This window comes from Ahaetulla prasina, chromosome 1 (assembly GCF_028640845.1).
Source record: "Ahaetulla prasina isolate Xishuangbanna chromosome 1, ASM2864084v1, whole genome shotgun sequence".
Taxonomy (NCBI): Eukaryota; Metazoa; Chordata; class Lepidosauria; order Squamata; family Colubridae; genus Ahaetulla; species Ahaetulla prasina.
This window is the reverse complement of record NC_080539.1, coordinates 267,669,265-267,684,734: the sequence shown is the minus strand read 5'-3', so window position 1 is coordinate 267,684,734 and position 15,470 is coordinate 267,669,265. Positions and strand designations below refer to the sequence as shown.

The window sequence follows — 15,470 nt, the reverse complement described above, 5'->3', positions numbered from 1 at the left end:
ATCTAAATAGATTAAATTGCTACCTGTGGCAGAAATTTTATGTAAGACAGTGAAATACATTTAATGTTATAAATTAAGACGGGAATCGCTGAACAGGTGATTTGCTGACTTCCAAAGAATGCTATGTGCTAAGTCTTTCTTTAATTCAAGTTCAGAATGAATGGTCTTGAGACTATCTTGGTATAATAAAGTCACTTTTCTAATCTAAAAGAGAGAACACTGACAACAAACCATCACTATTGATTCCTTCATTAATTTGTTCTGGCCTGAAATGTCCCTTGGTCCTTGAGAAAGGGAGAACAGCTATAAATCCAAAATAACAGCCACAGTCATAAACAGCATTTTCAGTCTACAAAACTGATATGTGGAAACCACCTAGAGCATTATGGTGAGTAAAGTTTTTGTTTGCTAAAAATAAATAGGAACAATTATCTTTCTTTTAATGGGAATTATTTTCTGGAAAAAAACAGTATCTTTTGATTTCTTCATCACTTTCTCCTAACCTGCTCAGAAGAGCTCAAGTATTTATAAAACTCATCTCTTAGAGAGAAAACTATTTGGGACATATAAAATATTTATTAGCTAATAAGGTGATCTTGAAGACTAAACAACAACAATCTTGCTTGCCACATCTGCCAAAACTTCTTAGCAAATGCAATATCATCTTACATTTTAAAGAGAAACTAATTGGGGAATATAAGTATTTATTTCAGGTAAATACACATCACCTATCCAGAATGCCACCAAGACTATTCTTCACCCTCTTTCAAATAAAAGCTTAAAAGGACTTCATAAACAACACAAAACATTTCAAATCCAATCCATTTCAAGTCCAAAATAACCTATTTCAAGCTGGTAACTGTTTTTTAATTCATAAAACTTTCACGTGAACTGAACCAAAAGCTTTACAAGTGATCTCATTACAGATGAGATTTAGGAACAGAGAGAAACAGTGACAAGCCCAGCTACTTGTCCATCTATCCCAGCATTAGCCAGGCTGCCTGGAAGAAGCTCTTTGAAGTATCAGGCTGTAGTCTGACTCTACTACCTGCTGTATTTAACTAGAAATGCCGGAAACCGAATCAGAGATGTTATGCACGCACAACAACGTCTCTTCTTTTCATCCCATCACCAACATAGCTCCTTCAAATTATGAAGTACAAGAGTCATCCAATGCAAGGAAACATTACCAGTGTAGAATATCAAAGTACTTGTCCCGTGAGGTTTAGTACCTGGACAACGTATAACATTTACTTTTGTGTAAAGGACTCTGACATCTTTAAAAATTAATACTAGTACCAACCAATACCAACTAGTGTGATGCTGAATTAAAATGTTTGTGTTTGTGCTACAGAGCTCTGTGAAACTATGCTCACTCAGGGAATCCTATGAAAGATATTATTAGGTTCATACTGCTGTAGGTAATTATCTGCCAAACGTATGTCTATTATCAAAATCTGAGATATATAGAACAACATATTGGTTGTGGACAGAGAAACTATTCCCTAATATTTAAATGCAATAGTAGGTCTTTTACTGATGGCAATATTGCTTATTCACAAAGAGAGAATGAACGCTGTAGTTGTTTCTATGATTTCATACATATTAATCAAATGTAAATATATATTCAGTATTTGTGACTGAAAAACACCTATTTCTAATAATTTTAACAAATTATTCTCCAAAGAAGAAGAATTCACTGTATTTGTGAAACAGGTCAGCCCCCATCTCTTCTTCTTTGCAGAGCCCAGTGCCCCTCCGGCACAAAGCCAGTTTGGCAAATATGTATCCCAAGAGTGGAGCACAGGGATGAATATCTGGAGAGGAAAAATTAGGAGACTACCATCTGCAAATCGAAGGCATTTTCAAGTCCTGATAAAAACAAGCTTGAATCAAAGTCATTATGTTTAGCCATAAATAATGGCCATTAAATAATGGCACTAACATTTACTTTCAGCTTTTGAAATACCATATGGTTGCTTTATTTTCAAGGTAGCCAACATAATTGAAAATGCAACCATTTCCAGTATATCTGATATTAGACTAAGTGCCATGTCAGCACATGATTGTTAATGGCTCCAAAAACAGGATTTGGAGAAAAATAAATTGCAGGATATTACTAGATGCCCATTAATACCATACAGTACAAGAAAACAAAGGCTAATGTTTTATTATTTTTAAAACAGAACCCTCCAAATTATAGAAATCAGATGATTCAAACAGATGTCCAATGTCAATAGTTTATGAAAGATAAATTCTGACAAAATACGAACTTAAAGGCTCTTTTACAAGCAAATATACAAAAGGTAATCTGTAAATTGCTGTTTTTAGCAGTTGTGCTCTTAAACCCTCACTGGAAAAAACTGAAGCATGCCATATACATTTGAACACAGTCCTATTTGCTCTCACAGATAGTATAATTCTCCTCGTGTGGCTGGAAACCTCAGAGATATTTAAAATAAATTACAAAAAATAAATCTGCTCAAGTGTTTCACTCTATGAAGTTAATATTTAAAAGATGGAGTCTCTGCACCTCAGTCTTCTACATTCTATTCCTGTTGTCTTATTTTCAGTCATTCAGTTCATTACGGAATGAAGCTTTCAAAGTCCCTCTCCTAGAGGCTGAGCAGACTTGGAAGTCTTTCGAGTAAGGAACTCACTTCAGAAATGACAGAAAATCGACCTAAATGATTAATAGTGAATTCCCTCTTGCTTGTTAAGAAAATTAAAGTCACAATACCACATAAATGCAGTGTTAGTTGAATTCAATATTGAAACACAAATTGAGTCTTGATTTGTTTGCAAAATGGTTTCCTCCTTAATAACCAAATTGTTATTGCACAGTAGGTCAGGTTTTTGGGGAGGGGGTTTTTGAAAAAAAATACACATCTCTGTATTTTAAATTTTCCTTACTTACTTCTAAAATTGTACTTCTCTTGAACAATCCTTCAAAGCAAATTGTGGTTCAGATCAGTGATGCCAAAACATGAAGTGGCATTGTTCTCTTAATAGAGCTACTGTCAAACAGTTTAACAATACCTTTGGGATAAGCAGAATATCTACCTTTATGCATTTGGGATCAAAGAAAGATTTTCTTCAAGCACAGCAAACAAAAGCTCTAAAGTGCTTTGTTATCCCAGGGGAAATATTGACAGAAAAAAATTACAATTTCATTTTAATTATCACAGAAATGTATTCACTCAGAGTTAACAAAACCATAGCAAAAATATTTTTGTAGACCCTCATTTAAAATAGCATTTTACAAGTATCATAACTGCTCTAAGAAGCATATAATACTATTTTGCATGCATTAGGAAAATGAATCATTGAAACCCTTCTTACAAGTCTAAGAGCCATATCTAGAACAATTACTCCACCAATTCCAAAGGAGAAGCAATTCTTAAGTCCCCATTTTTAAACCAATTTTCCATTATGCCAAAAATAGGGAGATATGGTTCAATGCATATTATTAAGAACTCAGTAAATGAAACAATTTTATACCACAGTTCAATACTAACAGATATTATGATTTGGATCAAAGCTGGTACAAAAGGCAGAAAGGTGGAGAATGTGTGGGACTAAAATGGTATTCCTAGCTTAATAAATTATGCGTATTAAGTTGGAATACTACATTTAAACCAGCCATTAATTGCTGCTTATAAGACATGCAATTGTGAAATAGAATTGCTTAACTTTTTAACTAGGAAAAGTATTTTCAAAAACCAATGTGTCAGAAACTAGATCTTAATTTGATCTTCCAATTATATTTAAATAATCTTCCCCTTTTTGAAAAGAAGAAATGTTCTAAGGTGCAATGCTGAATTGGTAATAGTTGGCTATAGCCAATATATCTTAGCTGGCTTCCGTTTGTGTAATGGGATTTTCCTTCCTGTCCCCTCCTTGTGCATGATCCTCAATGTATACACAAAAGGGCTTGTCAAACTTCTACAGGAGAACTGGAATGACCCCACTAACTCTAACCCCAATATGATAACACTTAATAATTAGTCCCATCTGACTCACCTGAAACAGCTTTGTAAACCGTTACTTATACTGTAGATTGATATAATCATGCTATATTCACTTTGGGGAGATGGAATCAATCAAAGATTAATTTGTTTGGCAGTCTCATTCAACATTCATGAATAGTGAATTAAAGTAAATGAAAAAATAAACTGTATTTGCAAAAAATAGTTAAAACGTATTACCACAAAAATTCTTTGCAGATTATAGAGCAATGTCACAGACAACCGCATTAGCAATCAGTACCCAGCTAAATCATAGGCTAAGTCTGTTATCTATAAATTCATGTTATCACGCTGTTCGGAACTTTCTCTATTTGTAGAAAGTGTCCACAGTTGTTAAATACATAATGGGTATCATTTTTCTTCCAATTAAAAATCAAATCAAAGTTTCTAAAGCACTTTGTAAATCCAGGTTGAAGATATCTGTGCCACTCTGAGATAAGAGTACACCATCTAGATGGAACAATCCAGGAGATTCTGGTACAAGTAAATCATGTTGGATCACAGTCCCTCCAATGTATTGTATAAAATAGCCCATTTCCTCATTGAGTATTCTTCTGCTTCTCTCCATCACTTTATGGGGTATCTCTTGATTCCATACTTTCCGGGGTATGATATTAGACCAGACTAGAATGGTATTCTTGAATATCTGCTTAAGAAGTCCAAAATCTTTCTTCATTCGGTTTATGACATCCAAATTACTAGCTGTCCCCAAGTCATTGCCTCCTAGATGGATCACCAATATATCAGGATCTGTTAGCCTCCGTCGTGTATGCAACAGGATGGGTACTAATTGATCCCACACCATTCCACTCTTTCCTAGCCAATGTATTTTGGCATCCTCCAGTCGAATTCCCAATTGTGGACCAAAGCTTCTTTCAAGTGCCCGTTTTTCTGCCCAGAAAACATAAGAATGACCACAAATCCATACCTGTTTCTGCTTTCTTCTGCCATCTGCTATTAAGAGAACAAACATACATTAATCCTTCATAAACTTTGTGGTCAAAGCCCTTTCTGAAAACTCTATCCAGAGTAGTTCTCTGTATTGCTCCATGTAAAAACAATCAAAACATTAGACATAAACACACGAAAACCTTCCATATTGCCAATTTGATTTGAACACTACTTCTAACAACCATTAATATGTTGGTGTATTCAGTTTACAGGATAAATGATTGCATCTAAGTTATATAACTACAAAAAGAAAACCATACTTACCCCCCATTCCCCCTATCTATTGACATTTTCCAAAGCAACTCAGAGCCAAATGAAGATTCTAGTACACATTTAGCTCTTCTTGAAAGAGCAGTTAACATTGTTAGCTTTCAATATTCAGAGTGACCAATTATGGATAGACTGAACCTAGACATAATCCCAAAACAATTAAGAGATTAACAGAGATAAGAAAAAATATAATTTCATAGGCCAAAAAACACAGAAAGTAACTGAATGCCAGAATTAATTGAGATCATCAAGCAGGGCAGATAGTGGTTGAGAAAGCACTGCAGATAAAATACTTTTTTTATTATATCCCTTATAGTTATGTATCTATGAAGCCATGTTACAACTTTTTGAAGGAGGATCAATATTGTTTTGCTGAATTACATGCAAATGCTTAGGTTCCTCTTTAAAACAATAAAAAAAAGTGTGACTAGAGTACAGATTGCCCATTAAGATTTTGAGTCTCCCAAGACTTTTCTTCCTCAACTAACTATTCTGGTGTCTCTGCATTTTGTTAGGCTTCTTGTCCACAGGAATATTCAGTGAATGTGCTGAAGTCACCCAGTAAGAAACAGTACAGTATTTCCAGATTTGGGAACACCTGTCCCCACTAATATCAAATTCCATACATGGAACAGGATACATTCTTCATTTGGCATTCAGTTCAAGAAGAGTTGGTAATACGAGGTTCAAAGAGTCTGTATGAAATGTTCAGAGAAGATTATGAATTGCTGCAGGTATGATAGCTTAAAAGTGTCTGTTCCAGGCAGTTAATAGATCTGAATGACTGCGTAAATGCATTTTTTTTTCCTGAGCCTCTGAGCAATAATGTTAAAAAAAAGTCCTGCTTGATCTGTAGAATATAAAATAATCCCAAGCAATGGACACTGTTGATTCAAAGCAATCTTCCCTCTCTTACAGACTTCTGATTAAGTAGGCGGATGCAAATGATGAAATAGGAGGCATGACAGTCTGAACATTAATAAAGAAATCTCAGGAACCTCAGGCTGAGCAGGTACTAGCATCTATTTGCATTCTGTAAAGTGAAGATAGCAAAAGGAATAATATCTTTGCATTCTTATTGTGCCAGATCCAAATACAGGTAGTCCTCGACTTACAATCATAATTGAGCTCAAAATGTTTGTTGCTATGTGAAACATTTGTTAAGTAAATTTTGTCCCATTTTACGACTTTTATTGCCACAAATGTTGTTAAGTGAATCACTGCAGTTGTTAAATTTTGATTCTACTTGTCAGAAGCTTGCAAAAGGAGATCACATGATCCTAGGAAACTGAAACTCTCATAAATATGAGTCAGTTGCCAAGCATCCAAATTTTAATCATGGGACTATGTAGATGCTGAAATGGTTGTAAGTGTGAAAACCAATCCTAACTCGTTTTTTTCAGTGCCTTTGTATCTTTGAATGGTCACTAAATGAACTGTTGTAAGTTGAGGACTACCTGTTGCTGTTTTCCCATACTGAATAGCATCTTCTTCTTTAGTATGTGGAGGAATAGTAGACAATGAACAATGCAGCAGCAGATAAAGTTGACTATTCATTGTAGATCTTGAAGATGTGAAGGTCTTGATGATCTTGTTGTCCCCTTTAGAATTTCCACTGTTAATTTAAGTAGCCAAGGTGTGACTATCTTCATGCTTAAACACAATGACCATCCTCTGGCTTCAAAGAGGCAATTATAAGATATTTTTTTAAATTATAAAAAAATCCTACATCCAAAAGATTTGTGCAATTACAGACCAGTATCCACTATACCACTTTTAAAGCTATAAATAAATAGTTCTGGCAGATACTGATTAACCTGAACAATTTCAAGGGTTGGGCTAATGCTCCGATTGCACCCAAAAGTCTTTGAGAAAGTCCTCCTTTTTTCTTTTTTTTTTTGAGACACGAGTTCAGAACGCAGGAGAGGCTTCTTCCATGATGTTCCCAAATTAGGGAATAAATTGTCTTGGGCGCCATATTTAGTTCCATCTATCTAAGCTTAAGATTTACTCTTTTTCTGAAAATTTTATAATTATTTTAATATTAGGTATTTAATTAAATCTTTTTTTTCTACATTAGCTGCCTTGGTAATCTTGGCTAAATAGGAAAAGGGAATACATTCTGGCTTTTCAAACTTACATAATGGTGTTGGACAAAATATAATTACAAGGGACTTAACATGTCCTGGACTGCTCTCTGTACTAAATGATGCTGTGCCTTCTAAACAAATCTTTGAGTTTCAAGATTTCTGTTTACTTCTTGGGAAGGCGAAGTCCCAATCAGATGAACAGCCAAGGTGTGGTCATAGCTTCCAAATTTCTAGGAGTTTTTATAAATGGACTTAATTGTAAAGGCACCATTTAGTCCAATGCAGTAAGGAATTTTTAGCAATGTATGGAGTAAGAAACAGCTACTGATCTGAATTTTTATCTGACAAAAAGTACAATTTACATACAATAGTCACACATCTATTGAGTATACCCATGAAACTGGATATTCATGCTACTTCTAACATAATGTATCTGTTCAATAATACATAATGAATAGAGATCTGGAGGCCTGAAAATGAATTGAAGAACATATTGAAGATACCTAACTTCAAGTCTATTCAAACAAATTTTCAGCAACCTTGACTGTCAAGGTTTCCTGTTTATCTGTAATTATATTCTTTACTATGCTATATTTAGCTGCAGCATCACTATTTGCATTGTAGTGATTACACTCTCGGTATTCCTACGTATTTGTTAGCATGTTAAAACTTCTCCCAAAATCTAAATGTCAAAACTAAGATTAGCTGCCCAGAATAAGATTAGAGAATAAAACAATTACGTAATTTGTTCTATTTGCTTTTTAGCTTTAATTCATGTTCGACTTGCTAAGATGACAGTTTCAAACACATACAAAATTTTTATCACATACAGCAATCAATTAAAAATAAAGACTCTTCATGAGTGAAACAGCAGAAGTCATTCATTGTTTTGTTAATCAAATATTGGAGGAAAAACAATACATGTAATATATGAATTAGTAAAAAAATATATCAAACATTGCTTTTATCATAGGCCTCTTTTGTTGCTATAGTCAAATTAACCATTTCTGTAAATTTAAGTATTTTGGTTTGTACATTTGCAGATGCAAATCTCGTTTCCCACCTTTGAAATGGTTCTTTTGAAATTACTCACCCACAGTGGTTACAGGAGGCTGAGAAGGATAATGTGGTGTGCTGGTTGTTGCTGGAAATGGTCCACTAGGTGCAGGATAAGGGTAGCTTGAATAACCACTTGACCAGGAAAATGAAAGGGAAAACAAAACAGGATTATTGAAGCTTAATGGATTCAGCTATAATCAGATTACTATTCAATCTAGTGATAAATGCATTGATGCTGAATATATTTGAACACTACTTCATGCTATTTTTATTTTTATGAATTAATGTTACATTTACAAACTTGTGCTCAAAACATTTTAAGGAAAGACACTGAACTCAGCTATTCAAGGCTTAGTCTCTTGTTAACTGTTTTCATTCTGCTCTGAAAAGAAAACTGTGTAATCTTTTAAATTATAGCATGGACACCAAGCAGATTCCTGTATCTCCCGGAAAATAAAATTATTGGGGTTTTTTGCATTCTGTATTTCACATACAGGTGATCAAAACTAATTACCGTATATACTCGAATATAAGCCGATCCGAGTATAAGCCGAGGTCCCCAATTTTACCCCAAAAAACTGGGGTAAACTGGGGACTCGAGTATAAGCCAAGGGAGGGAAATGAGGCAGCTACCGGTCAGGGAAAGCCTCCCTCCCTCAGCCGAGAAGGCTGGCGGCTCCCCCGCCCCGCCCTCTCACTGCACCGGCAGGGCTTCCCCGCGCTAATGCAAAAGCCCGCCAAGTTTGCACCATCCGGTATAATGTGAAAAAAAGAAGAAAAAAAAAAAACTCGAGTATAAGCCGTATATACTCGAGTATAAGCCGAGGGGACGTTTTTCAGCACAAAAAACGTGCTGAAAAACTCGGCTTATACTCGAGTATATACGGTACTACTTTTTAACAGAAAAGTACACAGAAGAATGCTACAAGAGGACAAAGAAAACCAATAAACTGAGTATGTTGCAGGATTTACTGTAAGTACTGAAAACATCCCTAGTAATTCACCTTATTGTGTAGCCATTAATTAATAATTAAAATGAAAGGATATTCAAATGAATACAAATAATGCAGTCCTTCGCTTCCTTAAAAAATACTTTAAATTTGCCTAGTGTTGTAGTTCTTGGATGTTGCTGAATTAGAAGGCTGAGCAATGTAATCTAGCATGATCAGTAGTGAAAATGTTCTAGTTTTACCGCAAAGCCACAAATTTGAGATATCCTTTATACATTTCAGAAATTCATAAGAAAAGGAATAGCCTTGCATTTCCCAGTACTTTTTCTATAGTGTCCACCGCTGACTCTATCCCTAGATCTACAGGTGAGAACTGCTCACATATGGGAACCTCATTTGCCTTCTTGTTGTGTACATTTGCATATGCATTTGCATGTTAGTGTGGCATAGCAGCAAGAACTGGGACAAGGATCTCTGTTACAGAGCACAATCATTTTCCCAGACAACTGTGCCTTACATATACATGAATTCAACACAGATACATACATTTTCTGACACTGAACCCTACCTGTTTAAGGGAAATCTGGCATTCCTCCGAATATCAGAGAAAAGTTCGGAAGGCTTGTTAAGGCAACTGAAGCAGTTTAAAAACATATATTGGGAATGATAGTCAAACACTACACAGGCCTTGCGAATAGAATAGGGGGAATAAGGATCACATTTAAAACACAATAATCATGAAAGATGGTAAGGAAGATCCAGTGAAAATAATGTATTCCTGTTGAATACAAGCTTCAAGAAGGTTTGGAGAGACTGGGCTTGCAGTGAAAATATAAAAACAGCAGGCAAAGAAGATATTAATTGGCTTCTTAACCAACTACTGGAATTAATGCAGAACAGGGATCTCCAACCGTGGCAACTTTAAGACTTGTGGACTTCAACTCCCAAAATCCCTCAGCCAGCAAAGGTTGGAGACCCCGATGTAGAAGAAACCTATCCTAACTTTTCTTGGATGTGATGAAAGCTTCTTTAGAAGAACGGGAGACAGAAGGAAAAGAAAGTTGGGCTTGTTCACTTGAGCACTAAGAGTACCTTTCTGTTCTGTTTCCCTTCCCCCAATACTCCCAGCAAAGAGTCCGTCAGAGGCCTTCCTTTTTTTCTTTTCCTTTTATTTACATAGATACATGTCCTGGCCACGTCTACCCACGGGCCTGCCAAGTTTCTGGAGATAACGAGGAAATTATAGATAAGGCCAGAATTACTCACGAATATATTCTTCCCTCCATGAATTAGCTCGCGCCAAATTCATTGCTTTGTCCAAGACAAAAAACCAGGAAGTCCCGCCTCCTATTTATAGTCTCTGCAGATGTCACTGCATGACAATTATGACTTGGCTTTGTCCCAACTCTTCCGCTGCTGCGCACGCCGATCAAGCCTTCGTAATCTTGCGTCCCTCCAAAACTGTTCTTGGGGCGTTGCCAAATCAGAAGAAGGCCCGGGAGAATCAGGCCTTGCCGGCCCCTCCCTTTGAGTGGGTGCCAGGGAGGGAGAGGGCTCAAGAGAAGCAGGGCTTGCCAGGTCTTCTCCCTCATTTTCTGAATCATCCGAGTCCAGGAGTCTGGGTCCAGGAACCTGGGTCACAACACTTTCCTCAAAGGCGAATGATGCCTCTCCTATATGCCTGCTGGCTTTTCTTGCAAGCCACTTATCGATTGAATATCAGCTCAGCATGAGATGCACCACTATATGTCTGGTTACCACAAACCACAGAATGAAATCATGATCTACAGGTTAATTTAGGATGCAGATGACATAAAGGCTATTTCAAAAACATGCACAACTAACATGGAAGCCTTCTTTCTCTGAGTGACTGCAGAAAGGACTACCATAACCAAGTAGATCACAAGCTTGCTACTTAAACATTTTAAGTGTGATATGCAAATGAGGTTTCAGATTTCCCTACAGATTTTCTACCAATATGCAAAGTTCTCAAGGTGGAGCTACTGGAAGTGAAGTAACACATCTTGTTCAACCTTCTGCTCAAGCAACATCTAATTTCTGAAGAAGATTCTTGTCTAAAGAAAAATTAGCAAAATAAAGTTACTGGTAAATTTATTTAAACAATTAATTGATCTAAACTTAATAAATAAGCAGTGACTCAAAAAGAAAAGCTTCATAGGTCCATTTGGAAGTGTGCATATTTTTGAAACGTATGTTTAGACTAAGATTCCATCTCAGAAATAGCACAACAGGGCATAATCAAATCACTATGTTTCTCACCGTGCAAGCAGATTTATTTTACCTTGGGTTAGGAGTTTGTCCAGGAGGAAAAGAAGAGATTCCACTTGGCATTACCGGCATATAGGGAGCTGAGTACAAAAGCAATTTTGCAAACGTTATCAGTCTGAGATAACTTTACACATTAAAATGTTACTTTTATCATGCAGAATGTTTTGAAATATTCCATTTGTGAATATTTATAAAAATAAATGCTTCAAATGTTTATGACATATTCTACAGCAGTAAAAGACAACATGATGCCCTCTGAAACCCCTCTGGCATCCCTATGTCCTTATTTTCAGGTTCAGTGAATAAGAGCAGGATGTTTGCTGATAAGCCAACTAGCAGTTTCTAGCACCATCTTTATTTATACAAATGTATTCGCCCAAAGGAATTGTGAGAAAATAAAAATGATGTGTGGCTGCAGTTCGATGCTTTACTTGGAAATATGTCCATCTACCCAGGAAAAAAAAAGTCAAAAGACAAGTGGAACTGATAGAGATTATATTGGCAGATTGGAAGGAATGAAATGAAGCAGCTACGCTAGTCTTGTCCACATTTTAAAAATTGCAAACATCTACCAGACCTAAAGGCTCATTCTTGGCCTATAGCACAAAACCTAGAGCTGTACATGCAAAAATTTGGCAATATAATGAAGTTTTCCTTTTAATTTTTTCCACTGCATTTCTTAAAATCTTGTTTTATTTAACATCTAGCCTGAATAAATTTCTGGAAAATTTAATTGCTTGGTCTTTAATGTGCAATATTCCGATAATTTGTAAAACTTCACTTTTGTATTCAAAGTTTATTAACTAGAAGTTTTCAAACTAGTGGATAATAAATGTTTGACTGACATCTACTGGCAGAGATAATAAATTCATTATGCAGGTGCTTGGCAGTATGCATCTTGAAGATTTTACTGCTGAGGGATCTAACAAGAATATATTTCTACTATATGTAACATAGAAACATGTTTTCCTATGGCAATTAATTATTAAATTAGTAAACATACAATATATTATGAAAATAAACCCTACATAGCCTACAGTAGAAATTACAAGACTACTAACATTTAAAACATGGAACATTAAAAGCATGGAACTCACACACTTTGGACATATGACATAAGTGGATCATATCGAAAAAATATTCTTGGCCAAATTGAAAGAATCAGAAGAAAATGAAGACACTGGATAAGTTAAGGAGGAGCATCCACAACAATGTTCATTGGCTTTGAAATATCAGGTGCAACCTCACCCTTTTTTAGTACGTGTTCAAGAAAATGAAAACCACCATTATTATACCAAAACTGTAACTGATAGAGAAATCCTAATTATTTCATATTTATTATTTTCATAGAAAAAAAATTACTGTAAATTTAACAAGCTGTTTAAAATATTTCAGTGGAACAAACATAAGCAATGTCCCCCCAAAATTCAGGTAGTCCTCAACTTACAACAGTTCATTTAGTGACCGTTCAAAGTTACAAGGGCACTGAAAAAAGTGACTCATGACCATTTTTCACATGTATGACCGTTGCAGCATCCCCATGGGCACATGATTTACATCCAGATGCTTGACAACTGATTCACATATATGACGATTGCAGTGTCCCAGAGTCACGTGATCCCCTTTTGCGACCTTTAGACAAGCAAAGTCAATGGGGAAGCCAGGTTGTCTTAACAACCCTGTTACTAATTTAACAACTGCAGGGATTCACTTAACAATGTGGCAAGAAAAGTCGTAAACTGGGACAAACTCACTTAGCAAATGTTTCACTTAGCAGCATAACTTTTGAGTTCAATTGTGGTCATAACTCAAGGACTACCTATATGTAAAAATTGATGAATTTCCCCCACATTATGTCTTCTCCATAACATTAGTTTCAGCTACCTATTAATATTGTTTTTCATTTGGTTAATGACACAGAAATAACATTACCAAATCAACATATTTTCCTGGGATAATAGCTCCCCAGGTATTTAACAGATTATGGGCAAGAGATAATGTTTACCTATATCCAGCAAGAATTTCTTACCAAATTATATAATACTTAACTTATTTCATTTCACTATATACGCAGAATATTTAACATGTAATTCTATCATGTTAGAGGGTGTCTCCATTGGCCTTGGAGGAAACTGGGGAAGGGCAGAGTCAGTCTGGGCAAGGCTTTTCAGGATTATAAAGGCTTGCAAACACGGAGGAGGAGAAGAGACAAAGCTCAGGCTAAGAGCAAGGACCACCTCCTCCTGAGCACAGAGAGAAGAGAGAAGGCAAGACCAATGCAGACTGAGCTGGCTACAAGGGAGGAGAGTGCCCTGCCCCCCTTCACAAAGCACACCTGGGGACTGAGATGTAAAGAGGTGCCAGTGGCAGGGTATTTGTCGGGAACAAGCATTGAAGCTGTGGAGCCTCATATGCACTTGCCGACACCCGGAGATTACTGTGGTCTGTCTTGTGGGGCTTGCCCGGTTTGCCTGCTTTGCTGAACTTCTTGCTCTAGTTATTGTTTGGCTAACCTGGCTTACTGGACTGCTGGCCCTGGTTACTGTTTGGCTAACCTTGTTTACTGGACTACTTGCAACCAGAGCCTGCTGAAGGTGTGTGAGAGCTTTGCTCTGAAACGTGTAGCAAATGTGGGGACGTTTTGGGGTAAAGTTGAGCAATAAAGGGGAGTTAGACCTGTTCTCAGACTGCGTTGCTTTCATGCCACACCCCGGGTCATCACAAATACTTTCTATAACCTTCTCACTAATGTAGCTGTTAAAATCTTAGCTCATGGTTTAATTGAGATATCAACCAAGAATTTGTACAATGATACGGTTATCAGACTTTAAAACTAAAGCCATCATAACATGAAGCTGACACAATGTTGTTTATATAAGATTCCCAATATAACTCCCAAAGTATGGCAACTATTCTCTAAATTTTTTAAAATCAATTTATATGTTTTTCATAATTGTCCTGGAGGCCTCTGAAATTTATTCAATTTAATAATTTTATAGTTTTCCTATAATATAATAGAGGGAGCTAAGTCCCCATCTGTATAATGAAGATTTCTGGAAGCTACAGAATTTTTAAATCTCATTAAAGAAGTATCCATCTGCTCTCTGGCAATATTGGCATTTGCAGAAGTAAGGAGCACTGAGTGTATTGGAAAAGTCTGATACACAATTTATTACTATCCTAAAATATAATATAATCTTATTAGCCTGCTATTTCTATTAAAATTTCTCTCTCACCATTTTCTTTTTTATTTTACTTTCTTTGGGATTTTTAAAAGTTAATTTAGATTAAGGTTTTTTTTTTAGCATGATAGGTTATCATTTTTAAAAAGTTATATTCTGGACTGGGCAACTGTCAATAACAAGACAGAAACCTATTATGGATGATCAACAACATTCTTCTACTCAAAGTAATAACAATTTTAAAAATCTTTCTTTTAAAAAACAAAACAAAAACCCTACTCTGCTTGGAACTGCCTATATTTTTAGATGCTACTTTAATCATTCTTAGGTTCTTGATTTGGACTTAAATTATTAAACTTCCAGCAGGCATATGACTGTGACTCTAATTGTAGATTAAATATATGTAAGCATCACATGAACACCATTAGTAATGACAAAATCACTATCACTCAATTGCCAAAAACAGCTTTACTTTGAGCAGCTTATATCCTGCGACATTACCTTTAATACTACAAAACTTACACATGCCTATTCCAGGCCGTTAGGAAGGACTCGATATGTGGATAAAAATGCCAAAAATAATCTAAATAACTGGCTAATCATCCAGAATAATAAATAAACACACTATTTATTGATCACGTCTTTGATATT

At 35.8% G+C, this 15,470-nt stretch overlaps 1 protein-coding gene across 3 annotated transcripts in view; it reads right to left on the bottom strand.

Moving 5' to 3' along the window:
- The window catches only part of TSG101 (tumor susceptibility 101), a 39,143-nt gene that overhangs the window by 12,128 nt on the left and 11,545 nt on the right, over window positions 1-15,470 (bottom strand). The window contains exons 6-8 of one of the 3 annotated variants that reach the window (XM_058158386.1): window positions 11,651-11,717; window positions 8,433-8,530; window positions 2,154-4,982 (exon numbers count right to left, since the gene is read on the bottom strand). In XM_058158386.1, coding sequence (XP_058014369.1) covers window positions 4,402-4,982; window positions 8,433-8,530; window positions 11,651-11,717 — 746 coding nt within the window. In that variant the 3' untranslated portion in view covers window positions 2,154-4,401. Of the gene's footprint in view, window positions 1-2,153; window positions 4,983-8,432; window positions 8,531-11,650; window positions 11,718-15,470 lie in introns of those variants that run through there. The other 2 variants (XM_058158396.1, XM_058158405.1) reach the window with 2 other exon arrangements.